Here is a 19,364-nt window from a genome sequence, read left to right as displayed (position 1 = left end):
CCTCACCGCTTTGCCCGCTTCAAAGATGGCGGCGGCGCGCCCTGACGGCCTCTCCGCGTACGGCTGAGGAGGAGAAGGCGGACCCAGCCCTAGTAGCGCCGCCATTGCGCAGGAAGAGGAGGAGGAGGAGGAGGAGGGCGGAAGTAGGAGCCCCTGTGCTAGGCTTGCGAGCGGGAGTTGGCGGCTGCAGGGCGCCGGCAGCCCCCTGCCTGCCCTCGTGCCCCGCGGCGAGGCTCGCCCCCGCCATGCCGTGCGTGGCCGACTGGCTCAACAACCCCTTCAGCATCGTGCAGGGCATCTTCGGTGAGCGAGGGCCGGGCGGGGCCAGGATCCTCTCAGAAGCCACCCGGCCGCCGTGAGGGCGCCCGTAACCGCGCGGCGGCCGGACGGGGCTTTCCCTCACGGGGAAACGGGGCGGCGGGCCCGGCCGGGGCGGGCGAGGCCGGGGGAAGGGGGGATGGAGAAGCGCCCGGGTGAACTAGGAACAGCCGCGAGGGCGGGTGGCACTTCCTCCTTCCCCGCCGGGAGCGGGCGGGAGCCGCGTTCCCGAGGCCTCCGAGGAGGTGCGTGGCCGTCGCCGGCGGCTGGGGGTCCTGTCCTGGTGCCTCATGCCCGGGCAGCAAGGTCTGCCTCGGCTTGGCAGGCCGGTTAGGGGGAAAATAAAAAGAAATCAAAGCATATTTTGGGTTTCAGGAGCAATATGTGCTGGCTACATGGACTACCGATCAGTGGTAATATTACCAGTGCTATCAACTGAAGCTGTTCTAGTGCTAGGCTTGCTCTTAACTAAAGGCACGTTGAAATAAAAAATTTCCGTAGTGAACATAAAGCAGAAAGTGGCACCTCACCTCCTCCACTCTCTAGCTGGGTTTCAGAGCTTTTCCTCATTTCCGAGAGTGGCTGTGTTCATCTTAGCTTGCCTGAAAGGGTATAAGATGGGAAGTCAGTGCAATTATAAGAGGCATAAAGTAGTCTAAAATGCAGTCATTTTGCCAGAATAGAGGTAAATGTTTAAATTGTTTACTAAGTTAGGAGAATGCTGACTAGAAGTCTGTTATGTGATGCTAATATGCACATAAATGTGTTTTGTTTGTAGCCCAAAATGTTCCAAACTCTGATTGGGAAAAGAAGGTAACTGAATACTTCAAGGAGAAATTAAAAGAAAATAATGCTACTAACTGGGTAAGATTGTTTTATTCTTTTAGAGTTATACCATTCTTAAGTTTCATTCTTTTTACCTCTTACACGTATTTGAGAAGTTCTTCCTTTTCATGATAAGTACACTTCCGAATTTTAGGCCTAGACTTTGTGATACATTACTTACATCTCAGTTGCTTTAATCTTTGTGTAAAGCAGAGATGTAAAATCCTGACTGAAACCGGAGAAGCCAATTCACTTGACTTCAGTGTACTGTTTTGCCCTGGGCCATAACTGCTGAACGCTGCCTATTTGTAGTACAATCCAGTAGATGGCAGGAGCTGACAAATACTGTCATTTTTGAAAGTGTTAATGCCTGCCCTGTCTACTGTGAGTCTGCAGTAAGTGTTTGTACACCACAAGTTTCTGAACTGCTGTTTATAAACCCCTTCTCTCATGATCTTTTATCTTGATGCTGCAGACTTTGTGTGGGTTGAAGAAATAGCTGCTTGGGCTTTCAGGTGTTAGGAAAAATTACTTTCTGCTAAAACTGTGCCTTATTGGGCTGGATCAGGCCTGGGTTTTGTGGTTTAGCAAGGAAGCTATGCTTTAGGTTTAAAAATAAAGCGTGTTCAAAAGCTGATATTTTTCTAAAAGACTGTGGCAAAAACAGCATTGTGGAACACTGCTAAGTGGATTAGAAACTTTCATATCAAATTTGTTCTACTTATGGATAAAAAAGCAAGTGAAAATGATTGGTTTTTTTTTTTCTTCTTTGTCAGTGAGAGTATTCTGTAATATTTCAATGACAGTTTAAATCAAAATGTAGATGGCAAAATTGTGTTAAATTTACAGCATTAGAAGGAATTGAAAGCGCATTTTCCTACTCAAGATAAACATGAGGGAATATATGCTTGTTTATTAAAATGCTGTTTCCTATAGGGCTACTTCTGGTTTTTGTTGCGTTTTAATGTTGGATGTGGGTTTTTTCCAACAGAGAGTTTATCTTCAAAATCAGAAAACTCTGTTAGTATTGCCAGTCTTATGTCAAGTTATACCACGTGCCTAGGCATTGATTTTTTTTCTTTTCCTTCTGTTTTTCCATTGTCATGTAAACATAACTGAAAAAGACTCCCCCCATGTGGACTTGGAAATTAACATACAGGTTTTCCACGGCCTTTTGTTATAAGAAATTGTGTGTGCAATTGCTATGGTACCACTGGTACATAATACATGGTAAAAGTGCTGTTAAATGGGAATAAAATAAGTAATAAATTCTATTTAATACTGCAGCTGCAATAATTCCCAGTGTAAGAGTTAGTTTTAAATGTTGTTGTAGAGTTTCCATACAGTTTCAGTGACCAAAATGCATTTCTTTATAGGCCGGTATTGGGACTGAGAAATGAACGGGAGTGGAAGAATTTGGGAACTGTTAAGTGTCTGATAATTGTAACTATTATATTTAACAGCTATTGCAGAAACTTCCAGTGTTGAGTTATACACACTTTGTTACTGCTTGGATTAGGGCAGTAGATGTGGGGGAAAGGTACTCAGAAAATATTCAGTATGTTACCTGATGAGGCACTGAATTGTCAGAGAAAATTGATCGTATCAACAACAGCACAGGGTTTGAGGCAAGTAAGTGAACAGTAGGATATACCGGGTGATCAGAGAATAAGTTGGTGACAGATTTTGTGCTGATTCTGGCTTCATGCAGGCCGTTTCTTAATATTTATATACCAGTTGTTTAGAATAAGCTCTTTTTTATAGGTTCCATCACTGAATGATGTTCCCGTACATTACCTAAAGCCCAACAGTTTAGTGAAATTTCGCTGCATGGTTCAAGATATGTTTGATCCTGAGTTTTACATGGGAGTATATGAAACAGTTGACCCAAACACAAATGCACGTGTAAGTGAAACACTGATTTATTATTTTAGTAGATGTTTAGCATTTTTTCCATTCTAGTCTTCATATTTCCTCTAGTTTCTGAATTAAACCTATGTAGTCTGGGCGCTATCTGTTTATATGGCTCAAATGGCATTAGTAATACATCGCTTCTTACATTTCTGTTGAGGAATAAAAATTAATAAATAATGAAAGTATGTCTTTGAAGGACTTTAGACCGCAATGATTTGGCTATAAGTAATTCATATTCAGGATGCTGTCAGAAACATAATGATTGCATTGCCTTTTCCTTCTTGACAGGTTTTGCATTTTGGTAAATACAGAGATGTGGCAGAATGTGGGGTAAGTTATACAAGTTATACGAAATTTGAGATGACATATTAGACTGAAAGATGCAATTTACAAGTGCGGTATAGCTTATTTGGTAGTGGATTCCTGGAGATACTGCTCTTAAAATGCAAAATTAAACTCAGGTTTGGAAAGCAGAGTATTCTTAACTGCTCACGGGCATTCTAAGTTCAGCAGGCTCCAAGCCATTTCTGTTGTATTTAAAATTTGTTTTGCTTGGGGAGGGCTCTAGATCTTGAAACTTTCTGCTATGGAAAACAATTTACTTTTGGTAGCACAGTGCTATTAGAATCAAAGCATTGTAGATACAGACTGTTGGGATTCCCTGTTTCATGAGTATGTAGTCTTGCATGTTTGTTGTAACTTCTGGCTAAGTAACTGAATCTGTGGGATTAGCTGAAAAAAAGAAAACAAACTCTAATGAGATTTTTAACGAAATTTCTATTGGTATTCTAGCCTCAGCAGGAAATTGATTTGAACTCCACGCAAACAGTCACCTCGGAGAGACAGACTTTCTACTGCGTTCCAGTGCCTGGCGAATCGGCATGGGTGAAAGAAATATCTTTTTTTGACTGAGCTAGTGCTCTGTTATACAAACAGTGATCGCCAACTAATTCATTAGATTTAAGGAGATAAGTTTATTTAAAGTTTTTTTTTGAGTGAATCAGAATAGGTGAGGAGAGGTGGTAGGTGTAGAAAAAGTAAAAAGGAAAAATTGGTGTTGTGCTATATGCGCAAAGAGGATGCAAATGAATTTAGGAGCATTGCTCTTTGATTTAGTAGGCATTTAGGCTAGATTTTCATGTCTGCTTGGGAGGGTCTTGAAAATTTATGTTAATTTCTATTTGCAAATGTTTAGAAAATGAGAAACTTCAATTGAGCCACGGGCATTCTATTGCCATTTTCTGATTAAATTAGGACACTGTTACATAGTGAGTCTCTCCTACAAGAACCTGTAAAAACACCTGTAGAGGAGCATGTTAAGACAGCAGTTCCTGGAAAATGGGAGTATTGTGTTTATAATAGTTCGACCACAGTATGTCATTTTCTCAATGAGTACAGGAAAGGTCTTGGGAAGAAACAAATCATCTTTTGTTTCTTCTAGTAAATGGAAGTTGAATTGTCTGAGTGGAATGGATACAGGATGCTGCTTTTAACACCTTTTAGGAGTTTTATATTCTCTTCTCCTCCAATGGAGTGGGGGAGAGGTCTAGAAAACTTCAGATATGTTGCATTTTGTAAAAAGATACGAACCTGATGGTAAATCTAATATGATTTGATATTTCATACTTTGAGTTCAGAATTTGAGAAAACTACTACTTGTCATTGGCACAGAATGCCAATGCAATTTTAAAATTAAGCTAACACAATTTTTGTAATAAAATGATTGATAAGAGTTAGTCTTTGAGTGAAGCTTACAGCAGAATACTGCAGCAATGGAAATTTAAAGTGCCCCTGACTATTATGAAAATACTGAACATGATTTCAATATTTGCCTGTCATGCTACGAAAAGGAAAAGTGTATTAGCTTTTTCAAAATTTATTTACAAGTGTGGTATTGCTAGTATCTTACAAGTATGTAAACATTTTCTGTGTTTTTTAAAGTAATAATAATAATTGTATCAGCGAGTCTTTAAATATTATTATAATGTCTGTTCTTTAGGGTTGAGATGTGGGAGAGAAAAAATTCTTTAGATTTTGAGTTGTACCTGACCACAAGCATGTTCTCTGGGCGTAAAAAAAAAAAAAAATCCCTTTTTTAGAGATTGATAGTGGAATAGCACTCAGTGTTTTTTAGTTTCCGTTTTCAAAAAAGCCAATGATTGCTGTATACTTCTTAAGCAGGTTATTTATGTGTGTAAAGAGATGATGTCTAGATAAGAATTTGAATCATTATTTTAATGTCTTGCTCAAAATAGGATAATAGCATTTTGTTTTTAAAAAAAAAAAAAACACCTAACTTTGCCTGAATTTTCTCAACTGAGTCTGTAGTTGTCCTTAATCCTCAATTTTACGCATATATTAGTGCAAACCAAGCTCGAGTTAGTCCTTCAACATCCTACACACCAAGTCGCCACAAGAGGAGCTATGAGGAAGATGAGGATATGGATCTACATCCATCTAAACAGAAAGAGCAACATATGGGTAATAGTCATTATTGATGGATAGTTATTGTGATATCTTTCCAGAATTTGCAGAGATTTCATTCTCAAAAATTGAAATATTTGCAATTGTTTGAATCAGTAGTGTTAATGCAGCTTTTATAACTAATTTGGTGGCTTTGTTGAAGTCAGCAGTGTGGGAGAGCCTACGGTGTTGCATGTTGTATGCATATTGTATGACTCGTTGGTACTACTTTCTAGAGTTAATTCCTAAAATAATATTTTGTACAGCAACACTTGTGTATTGCCTTTTGTATGTAACAGCACACACACAATTTATAGGAGCAGGCTGAAATTTAGGAGTTCTTGTTTAATTTCCTGCTCTATTGCAGCTTTCATGGTGATATGGGGAAAATGATGCAATCTTGTCTCTCTCACGCTCTGTGTGTGGATGTTATCATGTAAATTGAAGCTGAACTGCATCTCAGTTAGGTGCTGCTTTGCTGCAAACAGTAGTATATATCTAAAAAATACCTTGCAGCCTTACCTTTTTTTCAAACATAAGACTTATTAATCCAGCTTCATAAAGGAACCAGATTAATACCAGACACTTGAAGCATCCTGGAGAAAGCTATTAAACCTTTTAAGAGGATGGTATTTCAAACAGTAGCAGTGTCAGAGACTGTGCAATTCTTAGTTATGTTGTAATCAGTGTGTGAACTGTTTGTCTCAATGCTCTTCTGTGAAGATGCCACTTAAACTGGTGTGGGGTCTTTTTTGGAGATTTTAGTGTGTTTTCTTTTGAAGACAAGAAAGTGGTTAGTTTAAAATTGTCAGTCCCGTTAAAGGAAAAAAAATTGTAGAAGCTATTGCTTTCTTTTGTTTGGTGTTACATGTCTATCAGGTTCACTAGCTGAATTCAGGTTTTTCTTTTTGTGTTCTTACCAGTTTGCAAATGTTTTATTAGATAGTTTAGACTGTTTTGTCTTCCTACTCAGACTGATCAATTGTAGAATAAATTTTTATAGCTTTATTATTGCTGAAAATCTACAGAGATTTTTAATGTAAACTGTTATGTTCATGCATACTCTTACCTTTAAGAACTATCTAGTTTTTTGACCATGAGGTGCAGAAAAATAATACCTTTGCAGTCCTACCGAATTTAGAAAAAATTCATTCACACAGTTTAAGCATTACATTTTGAAAATCAGATCGTTGGCGATGTTTGGGTTTCTAAGACACATAGATCTTTACCAGTACTCACACTCATGCTTATCTTGATGATATAAAATATGCATTTGTGAGACTTTCCTATTTTGAGTAAGAGTATCTTCTGTCAAATATATTGCTTTATTAAATATTTTTGTCTCGGACGTCTTGTTAAATTAGTTTAATTCTGTGTTGCTCACTGAAGAAAGTTGTTCACTTTTGCATTTCGGTTTAAAGAGCCTATGAATCCTTTATTTTTCAGGTAGTGGAGGTGATATCCATGGATGTGTGGAGCCAAAGAGATTAGAAACGGAGGCTTCTGCAGGTCATCATCTCATTTCTCCCAACTGCTCCCCTCCACTTGACTTAAATTTTCCATTGCCAGGAGAGAAGGGACCAGCATGTCTTGTCAAGGTAACAAAAGTGGAGAGATGATGAGCATGGCTGTGGCCTCAGTGAGGCAGACAGAATCTGAAGTTAGAGTGTAAGTAGTAAGTCTTGCATTAGTTTGTAGGCACAGAAATTGTCTTTCAAGTCCAGAATTTTCTTTCTACAGATAATTACACTGTTTCTCTTCATTACTACATTGTTTCTCTTCACTACCCCGTATGTGAATTGCTGAACTCCTTCAACGGCATTTATTAGAGCTTGCGCGTTCTCACTATACGTAGCCAAATGAAAAAATCCGTTACTAGATGCTCAAGGGTGTGGCTGATACTGACTCCTGGTATTTTGCTTTTAGGATTTGTCCTCTTAAGGAAAAAAAAGTAGTGATGGAACAAGCAAAACACTACACTACGCATTTTTGTATTGTATTTGAAATAGTCTTTGATTCACTAGTATGCTATATTGACTATGAAACTTTCAACACAGAATTTCTATGCTGTTACTGTGTTGAATGCTCTCTTAGTCAGCAAATCTTGATAAATGAGACTAGAATACAATTGTTTACATTTGTGTAGCAAAAGAATGCCAGTAGGAAAAAGCATGCCATCATAGAAACTAATTTTTCCAATGTAAGCTTACTGACACTGAGGACTAGGAGAGACCTCTTCACAGACTGTTCTCAGTCTACAGTTGAGTCTCCTGAGATTTTTCCTTTTGTCTGTGTTTGCGTGCAGTCCTGCGTCTGGCCCATCTGCCTCTGTATTTTATTATTTTCTCTTTGTGGCAGGTCTATGAGAGCTGGGATAGCTTCAAAGTCAATGATGTTCTGGAGGTATATGGCATTTTGTCTGTGGATCCAGTGCTGAGCATAGTAAACAATGAAGAGAGGTAAGGCTCCCCTCATGCGTGATCCTGAAATGAAGGAATTTTTTATTTCAATGAGCAAAATTTTTGTTGTCCCCTTGATACAGACAGGGAAATGTGTAAATACATAACAGTTATGCTTAATAGGTAAATTTTGTTGCTGAAAAAAAGCTTGATGTGGAAAGTGTTAGATCCACCGTTCCGTAAACTGAATTCCATTGTACTCTGGAACATCCATACCCTTGGATACACGATGCATCTTTTTTTAGGTGGTTGTACAGTCTATAAAGCAGAAAGTGCTTCTATAGCTAAATGTTTTGTACTCTTTCATGCCTATTAAACTTTCAATGAATGAGTGAATAGTGAACAAAGCTTTCAAATAAGCTTTAAAATTATAAAATGTCCTTTTGAAATAATTTCTAAGTCCATGAAAGTTGTTACCATGAACAGTTCTGAAGAGTATAAAACAAAAAAAGTTTGCATGTCTGCATGGAGAGTGAAAGTGACCAAAATGAGTAAAAATTGGGTTGATTTTTTTTTTTTTTCCATTAATTAGGGTATATCATCACATTATACCACTGATAGAAACTTCCCATTTCACCTGCTGTTCTGCAATTACTTGCTTGGCAAAATACAAACTAATTGAGAAGGACGCAAGAAGTCAATTTTTAAAATAAAACTGTTGACCAATCTAATATGTACTACTGATGTCTTGAACCATTGCACTTTAAATTATTTCTGTTGGTGATTTTGTTTATCTTTCTGATAAGCACAGTATAGAGAGTGCAGTGTGAATCCTTTATAGTGCCAACTTCTTAAAAGTTAACTCAGCCTGGTCAGCTGCTTTTGGTTATCATCTGTCTGACAGCTAATCCAAGACTGACAGCTCAGTTGGTCTGTCATAGGTTGTTTTTTTTTTCCCTGCATGTCATTCTATCACAAACAGACAAAATGGTGGCATTTAGCAACATTTTGAATGCAAACAAAGGAAGTTTCTTTTAATGGAAAGAGTGGATAGTCTGTTGGTGGACTGCTGAAGAGGCTTTGAAGTTATAAAGCCTTTCAGCTTTTAAAACCGGTACAAGTTGATTAAATTTGTACTAAAACTTTGCTATCATCTGATATAGTCACTTTAGGGATTTTAGTTTCTACATAAAAAATTAAAACCACCTGGAGGGACTTTTGTAAGGCATCATCAGGGAGAGCAAAGCTTGTGTATCTGAACTCTTAAGAGGTAATACCTTCAAGTTTGAGCTGAGGTACATTAGAATTTATTTACTCATTTATTTTTTTTTTTTACTCAGCCAGTGATATAGCTGTTATGTGACTGTCTAGAAGATCTTGTTTTCAGGCTCCAGAACCCAGAGGAATATGAAAATCCCACATGTGCATACACAGACAAATGTAATAAATCATTACCTTATTTTCTTAAAAGTTACTGTTTAGACTTCATTTAGCACGTGCTGGACAGAACAGTGTGTAACATTTTATTTGAAGCTACATCTTATTAAATGGTGCAGCAAATAATAAATGTGGTTTTCTTTGGGGTGTTTGGTTTTGGGTTTTTGTTTTGGGTTTTTTTTTAGAAAAGTAACATTTGATTATTTTCTGAAAATAATAGAATCCAAATTTTTTTGGTCAAGCATGCTTTGGCATTTCTATATCATTATATAATTGTGATTCAGTATTTATGGTGTTTATAAAAATCGTGAAGAAGGTAGTTTGAATATAGGAAGAGTTACCAGGAGCTGGGAGTGGATGTTGTTTGCTCCGACGTGCTCTGTTCTTGGCCTGGTTCCAGCTGCTCTTAGTCAGATGGAGAGAAATTTGCGTGGAATGTTTCTAAGTCCGGTTGTGCTGTGCCCTTTCCTAGGGACAGCTCAGCCCTCGATCCTATGGAGTGTATGGACACGGCAGAAGAACAGAGAGTACGCAGTCCTCCAGCCTCATTAGTCCCCAGAATCCATGTGATTTTGGCACAGAAATTACAGCACATTAACCCATTACTGCCTGCCTGCCTTAATGAAGAAGAGAGTAAAACCTGTGAGTATCTGAACTTGACCTCTGTGTACACGTGAATGTGCGGTTTCCTAGTACATGTGAACAAATACTTCTTTGCTCAGAGACAAATGCATTAATGGCAGGGTTTGAATTTAAATCTTGTTAAATGGAGGAACCATTCAACACTGCAGAACTGGACAAGATGCAAGTGTTTGTGTTTGTGATGCTTATGTGTTTATTTTTCTGAAATAAATGTGATTTGTATGAAACTTGTTTTGCATTCTACGTGCCCAAGGATTTTAACAAGTTGTTCAGCCATAAGATTTTATTAGTTCTCAAATGGAGTAGTGAATTGCTGGAAAATTAGATTTCCAATTTAGTATAACAGTGAAAATAAGAAACATAGCGACAACATAAAGAATCATAATACTGTGAAGAAGATAAGGCAATTCTGTTTTTAAGCAACTATGCTATTCCTCACGGCCTATTTGACTGTTATTTTTTTGTCATTGAATTATTGCATGCAAGCCTCTGAACGATATTATCATTTTCTTCCTTGCATGCCTTGTATTGGTTGTTCTGAGCTGTGCTATGTGTAATGGGTTTTTTTTCCCGCCTTTAATATAGTATGGATAGGCTATCGATTTTAGAAATTTGGCTCCAAACTTCACAGCCTTCTGCAAATGCATTACACAATATCTAATGAAAAAAAAGAAAGCATTTCCAAGGAAATGTAGAGTGACTCAGGTTATCCAAAGTCAGTAATTACTCAGTTGGAAAACCAATGAATGTTTGTTTATTTTTCCTAGACTGCTTTGGAGTAATTATTTTTCTACATCAAACTAATGGAAAGTAAGATTTATATAGAGGGAAGAGGGTGAGGAACAGCACATTTTCTGACAGTTGTTGTCTTCTGCTCTTTTATCAGTTGTTTCTAATTTCATGTCTGAGCTGTCACCAGTGAGAGCAGAGTTGCTTGGGTTCCTCACCCATGCCCTCTTGGGAGACAGTTTGGCTGCTGAATACCTTATATTGCATCTCATCTCTACAGTGTAAGTATTTAGATGTTTGCTGAGAATTTGTATGTTCATCTTTTAAAAGAAATCTCCTTTTATGGGGTTCTTCACCACTCTGCAAATAAATGGCAGAAATAGTTTAAATAATACTTAATTCCAGTAGTACTTTGTCCAGCTAGAGTTGTCCTGTCATAATAGACACAGTAAACAGATTTCATTGTCTGAAATATCAGTAAGTTTTGTTAAAAGGCCAGTTTTGTGGCACTATATCCTTTCAGTGTTCTTTTGAGAGTTGGACAAAATCTCCAAGATACACTTTTAAACAGAGGTATGAAAACATCTTTTTATCTCTAGCTTCTTTTATTGAATAGGACATGCAACTGACTTCTCAAAGATGGCATTTACTAACTGCAGTAATTATTGTTTAGGTATTAAAAGATACTGAAAAGTACATTCTGGGAATTTGCTTAATTAAATGTAGACATATGTTTAACGGTAAGTTCAGGTGACCCCCATTTAGCATGTGATAGAAATTTACCACCTGAGCTGATGCTGTAGGTGAATGTGCATGCATTGTGATCTATCTTCATGGCTGATTAAAGTGGATTTGCTTAACGTTCTCTTATGTTGGTTTAAACTGTCACTGGATGAAAGAGCAGCATCCTTTGACTCGTTAAAATTTCAGGTGTGAAACTTCAGACAGTATGTTTTGACTAGATCAAGTATAGTTGTCAGGCTCAAATTTAATTTTAGTCTTTCTTCAAAATGAAAATGGATTCCATTTTCTTAAAAAAAAAAAAAGTAATTTCTTGGTAAATAAACCACTTGTTTTATGGTTTTCAAAACTTCCATCCTGCTACGAAGTGAATAGTACAGCACATATTTGTTTAAGAGAAGTGTTTACAGAGCTGTAATTGGACTCAGCATCTTACCTTTCTCATACCTGCAACCGATGTGTAAAAAGCCATAGGATATTTCTCAGCCTCAGCGAGACAGGTGGTGTCAAGATAGATCCAACCATAATGCCATGGCAGCATAATTATGAGCTGACAAGATTTATGGTGGGTTTGTGTTTACAGTCTGCCCTGAACCCTTGTCCCCATGTAAATATAAGTACTTCAGTATCAGTATGCAGGGTTTTTTTTTTTTGTTCTGTGCACACCTCGTTCCTTCTAGTGGGACTGTGAATGCTCTAACACTTAGACTAGAATGTGTTTTCTCTCTTAGCTGATATCACAAAAAAGTTGAAATTTGTCAAGAATGGGGAGAAGATATACAATAAGAAGAGGGAGAGGAAAGCTGAGGGCAGGTAAAGGAAATGAACAAGCATGATAAGCAGGGAAATTGAGATTGGGCAATGAGAAAGGAAAAGGATGAAGGAGTGTGTTTACTGAGTAACAATAGAGCACAAGGAGAACAGAACGTCTGGAAGGCACATTGCAGGATCTCAAGCACTATAACTGTACTGCTTTTGTGCAATGCTGCAAAGCCTTCCACAGCAGCCTTCAGCCTAACTTAGTTCCTTGGACACTGGAGAAGGAAGAAAATGTGGCTGCTATTTATGTATGTATTAGTATTGAAATCCTGCTAGCTATCAGAGATACTGCACAACACTCAAACTGATTGATACCTGTATTCACCATGTTAATCAGATGCTTGCCTAACCCGTGTTATTTTTGGTTTAGTTATGCAAGACGAGATGTGCTTCCTCTGGGCAAATTCACAGTCAACTTGAGCGGATGTCCAAGAAATAGCATCTTCACAGAGCACATATACCGCATTATCCAGCAGCTTGTTCCAGCAGTAAGAATAATGGCATTATAGTGCTTTAATATTTCTGATGGTAGATGTTGGACTAATTGTTCCAAGCAAATAAACAATATTTTAGTTAAAGGCAGGCTTCTTAAACGAAGGCTCCTGCTATCCATGTAGGGGGCAGATAAAAATGGAGATGTGGCTTGCCTGTCAGTTGAAGTCTCTATTTACGTAGTCATCTAGGATCAATATGGAATAAAATCATATCCTCATAGGTATTAAACTGACAGACAGATGCTGTATACTTTATTTTGTTTTTCTGGATTGATATGTTTAGACATTTAGGTCACTTAATTATCGTGTCGTTACTGTTTATCCCCAAGTTTGTGGATACTGTTCTGCAGAAAATTCATACTAATTCAGTTTGGGGTCATAATAATTGTATTGCTGCAATAAATCATTTGTTGTTGTTTTGCTCATCCTAGATGTGCAGTACAGGTGATATGAGTTCTTAACCGTGTTATTTTCCTTTGGGAAATTTTTTTTTGAAGTATTTAGCATTTGGATATTTGGCATAAAGTGTATTCTGTATTGTGGTTAACAAGTTTTGTTTTACTTACTATGGAGGTTCACAGTTACTGCTTTTGCTAAAGGAAGCAGTATTTACTAGGGAAGCTGGAGGAGAGGAAATGCGCCAATTAGTTTCTTTTCTCGTTGCAGTCCTATCGCCTACAAATGACCATTGAAAACATGAACCATTCACGATTTATCCCACACAAAGACTACGCAGCTAATCGCTTAGTCAGTGGAGTATTGCAGCTTGCCAGCAACACTTCCCTTGTCGTAGATGAGACTCAGCTTGAGCAAGGACAGCTTGACACAACAGGTAGACGTTTTTTGTTTTTAAAAAAAATCTCATCTGGAAGGTTAAAAATTGATATATTTTAAGACAATGATGCTAATTGTGTCCCAGTGATAACTTTCTATTACAAAACTGTTTCTGGTCTCCATATCCTCTTTCATTGCTTTGAACTAGCTTCCTGCTAGTCTGCAGCCTTCTCAGGCAACTTACAGCTTGATCTCCTGGGGTTTTTTTCCCTATTTTACTTTCTGGAAGTTCCTGGTATTTTGCTCAGAAATGCTTGTATTGAGTCAAAATCTCTGTCCCAGACCACAAATGACCAATAAGGAAACAAGATGGTTTCTTGTCTAGTATAGCTTTGTTTGCATTGTATAAAACTCTGGACAGCGTCTTTGACACTTGGTGGAAAAGACCGCTGATTTGAATAAGTCTTTAGACCAAAATACCTCTGATTCATTAGAATGGCCTTTCGGTTTCCTGTGATAATGAATGAAGAAGTAGGGGAAGAATACTCTGCTGCCTTATGCTTTATACTTTTACTGTATATATGGAAACCATGCCTGAGAACCCAGCTGAAAACTGGAGATAAAAAAAAGCTATTACTGTGTGGAACAGAATGATGATTCTATCTTGTAAGCTGACGTAGTGCTGTGTACTATGCTTTCTATAGAGCTTTAGACAATTTAATTATAACCAACATAAAAGAGGTGAGTTGCAGTACCTATTAAAAGTTCAGTAACTGGAGAAATGCGTAGTACAGATATCTGTGGTGATTTCAAGGAAAGATGATTAGGAAATCACCGGAAGTGACTTTATTTTAAAATAAAAATGCTCTCTTGAGAAACCTGCTAGACTATGTGGTGCTATACGCCTATTGGGTCTCCCTAATGAGTACCAGTACTCTGTCCCATTGAAGCACTTAGTCTGGCAGAACTAGTGAGGTTCAGATTTCAGGTTGATTCTATTTAGAAACATGATTTTTTTTTTAATTACTGCTATTAAAAGTTGTTCATTGGAATTATTCACTTGGTTTTGAGCCTTCAGGATTTTTTTTTCTTACTCTGCTTTAGTGAAGTTACAAAATACCACTAAAGAAAATAGTAAAACTAGTAGAAATCTATGCATTATTTATTTCAAAAAAAAAAGTCAAAACATTAAAAACTCCCATTTACAGAAAAATCTCGCTGTGCTGGTTTATAGGTTTTCTAAAATGTTTGACCTTAATGTCTAAAAAAACTCAACATTTAAGGAAAAGTAATATTTTAAGTATTAAAAGTTGCAGATAAAATAGGCTTGTTAATTTTATTTCTATTGGTGTGATGTTGTTCCCTGCTGAATTTAGAGTAAAAAAGTAAGAATTTTTAATTTCTTGTAGCAACATTGGGAACAAAATTTAATCCTAGAGAAGAATCAGTATCTTCAGATCTAGTAGTTGGTTTGGAACTCTTGGAAGTTACGGCTTAGAGATTTCAAAGGGGGAAATGTCCCAGAAGTAAACCATAATATTAATTTGCCTTTATTTACTAACTCTGCCTTTATTTACAGTATAGTAAATTAATACTAATCCATTAAAGGCAAAAACATAACATTAGATGTGTCATTTGATGCAGTAACACTGCTGAAGAGAAATTCGAATTGTCGGGTACATGTCGGTATTTCAAAGGGAGAATTCCAAGAGTTAACCAGTTAATTTGTCAATCTTAACTTTCTAGATTTTAAATAACTTAGCTGCAGGTAAGGCAAGTGACTTCTATAACAATTGGCAAAATGGTGAGTACGTTTTTCAGCTGTTCTGGTCTTGCTAGCCTGTCTAATGTGTTCTTTATCCAGCAAGACTTCCCCCCTCCCTCCCCCTTAAACTGTTAAATTACACTTTCTGTCAGATACTTGGTGGCGTTTTGTCCTCTTTTGAGGATGTAAATTATCTTTTTTTCTCTGTAAATAGTTATCTGGTTTTGTAGGACTGATGAAAACATTAGCTATTAAAACATACTCTAGGCCAGATAAAATTTTGGCTTGAAATCCTTCAAGAATTCTTAATTTTGATCTTAAGAAACGGTTGTCTGTATATGGAAGACACCACTGACACAAGAAGAAACAGGATGCTTGCAAGAATTTTTCTACCAGCTGCTCGTTAAAAACAGATCGGGAAAAAAAAAATCCGGTCTGACATTTGTTTAGGTCCCGTTGTCAGAGAATTTGTTCTTGCTTTTCTAGGTGTACATAATGTGACAGCGCTGGGTAATCTGATAACTTGGCAGAAGGTGGATTATGACTTCAATTACCACCAGATGGAATTCCCATGCAATATTAATGTTCTTATCACTTCAGAGGGCCGATCACTCCTACCGGTATGGCAAGGACTTCCTGAATTTGGGGAATAATTACAGTTGGTAGCTACTTATTTAGAGCATGCCATTCCAGAGATGAGTGAAGACAGGAAAACTGTCTTGTGACCAGGGGTGGGTATGATACTAGCATTAGTTCTCACTTGTGGCTGCAGCCAGGCCCAAGAGCCTGTTCAAAGGAGAACCAAGAGATTGACCTTCCCTCCTCCTTGGCTGGACAGTACAGTGATGGCAAGGCAGTGACTGAAGTTATTAACGGAGATCCCAGTAATGAGTAAAGCCTGCAGCTACACTGCTACGCTCAAAGCCTTATTCTGGTACAGTAGTTTCTGAGGTGATGGGCACATGAATAAAGAGAACAGATCTGGCATTGACCCTAGAAAAACTGCGTAGCCTAAGCTTAGAAATATCTGATCATCTCTTGCATTGCTGCTTCATGAACTGAGTGTTTGCTCTCTTGCCTGTCAGTGAAACTGACTCCTGCTTGAATAAGGACTTCACGCTGGTTTTCAAAAAGGGAACCGTTAAATATTTAAAGAATGAATTGTCTTACCTTAATTCTGGGCAACAGTGACTTCTGTTGCTTTAGAGATTAAATTAGCCTTGAAGTAGAAAAAAATAGGATGTGGAAAGAGATGATATGTAATTTTATTTTTCAGTCAGATTGCCAAGTCCACTTACAACCACAGATAATTCCACCAAACATGGAAGAGTATATGAACAGCCTCCTAACGGCAGTGCTGCCTTCTGTGTTGAACAAATTTCGAATTTATCTAAGTTTATTGAGGCTGCTGGACTACAGTATATCTGATGAAGTGACCAAGGTACGGAAGACTTCACTAATATGTTTGCAACTGTATATTCAGATAGAAAGCACCTTAATAGAAAGTTATTGTACTTTCCCATTGCTCTCCCTGTCAGTGATTCTCCTTGAAGTTTTCTAAAAACCAAACAGAAGCATTTTCTTGTCCTGAATGTACCTTCAAGGATTTGCACTCTTGAGTATTTCAGTATATAGTTTAGATGTACCCTGCTTTCTAAAACTCATTTTGAAAACTAATTCTTTCCAAAGATGAGAACTAGCCTATTTTTACTCAGGCTCGTTTCCCGACAATAATGAGTTGAAACGTGTCTCCTGTAATCTAAGGGTCGTTATGGTGTTTAGCTCCTGAAAAGCTTACCTCATAGTGAAGATTCTTTTTTGCCACTTCATTACGTGCTGTATTGTTTCTAGGCAGTAGAAGAAGACTTTGTAGAAATGCGCAAGAATGACCCTGAGAGCATAACAGCTGATGATCTGCACAGAACTCTGCTTGTAGCAAGGTGGGTAGCACTGTCATAACCGAAGACGTTCTAGCAAGCTGGTAACAAGCGAAGTCAATGCTCATAGTCTGCAGTTTGATTGTAGCTGCGTGAGGCTGGCTAGCAATCAAAAGATGGAATCGCCTCTTCCTTTGTTCCTCGTCACAGATTCTTAGTTAGGCGAAGTTATCTCCTCCCCCCTTTCTTCCCGTGCTTTCTAGTTCATAGGACACTGAAAGAAAACTGGGTTTGTACTGAATTAGCTTATCAAACGTGACACACAAACAAGCTCTTATTTAATTGCTGTTTCTGCTCATCTAGGTTCCTGTCTCTCAGTGCTGGGCAGACAACGCTGTCAAGAGAGAGGTGGCTGAGAGCAAAACAACTGGAGGCATTACGTAAAGCCAGACTTCAACAGCAAACATGCGTTAATGGGAATGAACTTTAATATTTTGTGGATGTCACTATGAAAATTTGTCTGATCCTAGATGGAACCCATACTAAGAAGATTGGAATATTGTTTATACCAGTTTTTGTAGATAATTTATACCAAAAAGTTATGGATATTTACCCTTGCAGTCTGAACACACTTAACTCTGTTCAGCCAGTTAAACCTATTTTATGAAATTTTTTTGGAGCCTGTTTTGTAATTGAAAATTGGTAACAATGAGCAAATTGTTTGATATTAAACTTTAATACTGAAGTTGTGTAAACTTTATTTCCTTTAATAATAAGAAAATTCAACCCAGAGCCCTTCAGACACAGCAGTGGTAGGCTCTATTCTGGAATAAATTTGTGATAGAATTCTTGAATGGCTGAATTCTGAGGATCAGAGGTTTTGGCTAATCAGCAGCTGCAGCTGAAAGAAACATTGACTTTAGTAGAACTGTGTACTGTTGTTCCCCTGTGCTCATAGCAGCAGCACAATAGTGATTCCATTGTGGTATAAAGAAGTGATGTGATCCTATCCATGACAAGGTTCCAGTATGAAATACATCTTTATTGTATTTAGTCCTGTATTTATCAAATCTCTCTGGTGAGCTTTATTCTGGCACCTTTTAAAAAAATCAAAAAAACCCATTGACTGGAGAATTGGTGATACTCATCTACTCATACAAAACATACCTTACCTTCTACATTACCAATAATGCAGTGTGTTTTAAATTGTTTGAATAACATCAATTGTGCATTAAGAATGGTCTCTACATATTCATGCTGTACAGTTTGAGCTGGTTTCAGAGGACGTACTGCCCCTAATGCGACTTGCAGAACTAGTTTAACAAGGGTGGTTTAAGTAGTGAAATGTTAAATCAATATGGAATCAGAGTAACCCAGAAAGACTATATAGTAGGGCTGTCCTTGTGGAGCCAGCCTCCAAGAGTCAGTGATGGAGCTAATTAATTCTGGATTTCACTTCACTTAATCCTTTTCTGAACAAGAAAAAAGGCTCCTGCCAAATTTACATTAAGCTGATACCACCTTCCCTTAGTGCTTTCTCATGATTGAGATTGTGTGAACAGGAGCCCCCTTTTTTACTGCATATTTAAACATGACATTGTTTTTTGCTGCACAGCCAATCTGAAACTGTCTGTTTCATCTCTGGACACTAATAACAATTTGAATATTTATTATGATATACAAAAATTGTTTATCAAACTTGGCTCAAGTTTGATGCCCTTTCAAATCACTTAGAGTTTATTTCTTTTTTTGAACACTAAAATGAATATTCATGGTTTCGTCTGACTTGTGCTACATTAATAAGAAGTTAAACAACTGAACAAATATAGGAAGAAAATGAAGTCTCTCTCCAAAAGGCAGCCTGGCTGGAAAGCATAGTTGGTTTGTAAGATTTTCTTTCAGTGCTGCTTAGAGGATGCTTTTATGCATATTGCCCTGGTTTATTTGAGACTATCTCCAATATTTCATAAGTATTGGACAATTCACAAGCTGGCAGGACATGATACTTCTGGATCACCAAGCAGAAAGCAATGAACCAATACAGCAGATCAGGAATTAGTTTCCAGGAAGCTATGCCCCAGACTGTTGACTAAGCCACATTCTTTTTAAATACAGGAATGATGTTCTTGCTATTCATACCCTTGCCCTACAGGACTCTCTTAGACTG

The 19,364-nt window shown here is 37.7% G+C and overlaps 1 protein-coding gene across 1 annotated transcript; it reads left to right on the top strand.

Annotated features, from left to right (window-relative positions):
- The first annotated feature begins 139 nt into the window (after window positions 1–139).
- On the top strand, window positions 140–17,942 carry MCMBP (minichromosome maintenance complex binding protein). The gene is made up of 16 exons (XM_076339130.1): window positions 140–303; window positions 1,097–1,182; window positions 2,908–3,048; window positions 3,346–3,387; window positions 3,850–3,951; window positions 5,409–5,538; window positions 6,967–7,118; window positions 7,879–7,979; window positions 9,829–9,998; window positions 10,885–11,008; window positions 12,658–12,775; window positions 13,448–13,613; window positions 15,807–15,940; window positions 16,597–16,761; window positions 17,172–17,260; window positions 17,561–17,942. Exons 1-16 carry the CDS (start codon window positions 246–248, stop codon window positions 17,685–17,687), a joined length of 1,905 nt encoding a protein of 634 aa, XP_076195245.1. The 5' UTR covers window positions 140–245; the 3' UTR covers window positions 17,688–17,942.
- The last annotated feature ends 1,422 nt before the right edge of the window (window positions 17,943–19,364 follow it).

Source organism: Aptenodytes patagonicus, chromosome 5 (assembly GCF_965638725.1).
Source record: "Aptenodytes patagonicus chromosome 5, bAptPat1.pri.cur, whole genome shotgun sequence".
NCBI classification, from domain to species: domain Eukaryota; kingdom Metazoa; phylum Chordata; class Aves; order Sphenisciformes; family Spheniscidae; genus Aptenodytes; species Aptenodytes patagonicus.
The sequence above is the reverse complement of the archived record's forward strand: the minus strand, read 5'-3'. Positions and strand labels throughout refer to the sequence as shown.

Bases quoted from the DNA above. Each gene is read 5' to 3' on its own strand.
- MCMBP (XM_076339130.1), top strand. From the start codon at position 246: ATGCCGTGCGTGGCCGACTGGCTCAACAACCCCTTCAGCATCGTGCAG. The intron at 1,183-2,907 runs GTAAGATTGTTT...TCTTTTTTATAG, and splicing joins AAAATAATGCTACTAACTGG to GTTCCATCACTGAATGATGT. The intron at 16,762-17,171 runs GTACGGAAGACT...TATTGTTTCTAG, and splicing joins TATCTGATGAAGTGACCAAG to GCAGTAGAAGAAGACTTTGT.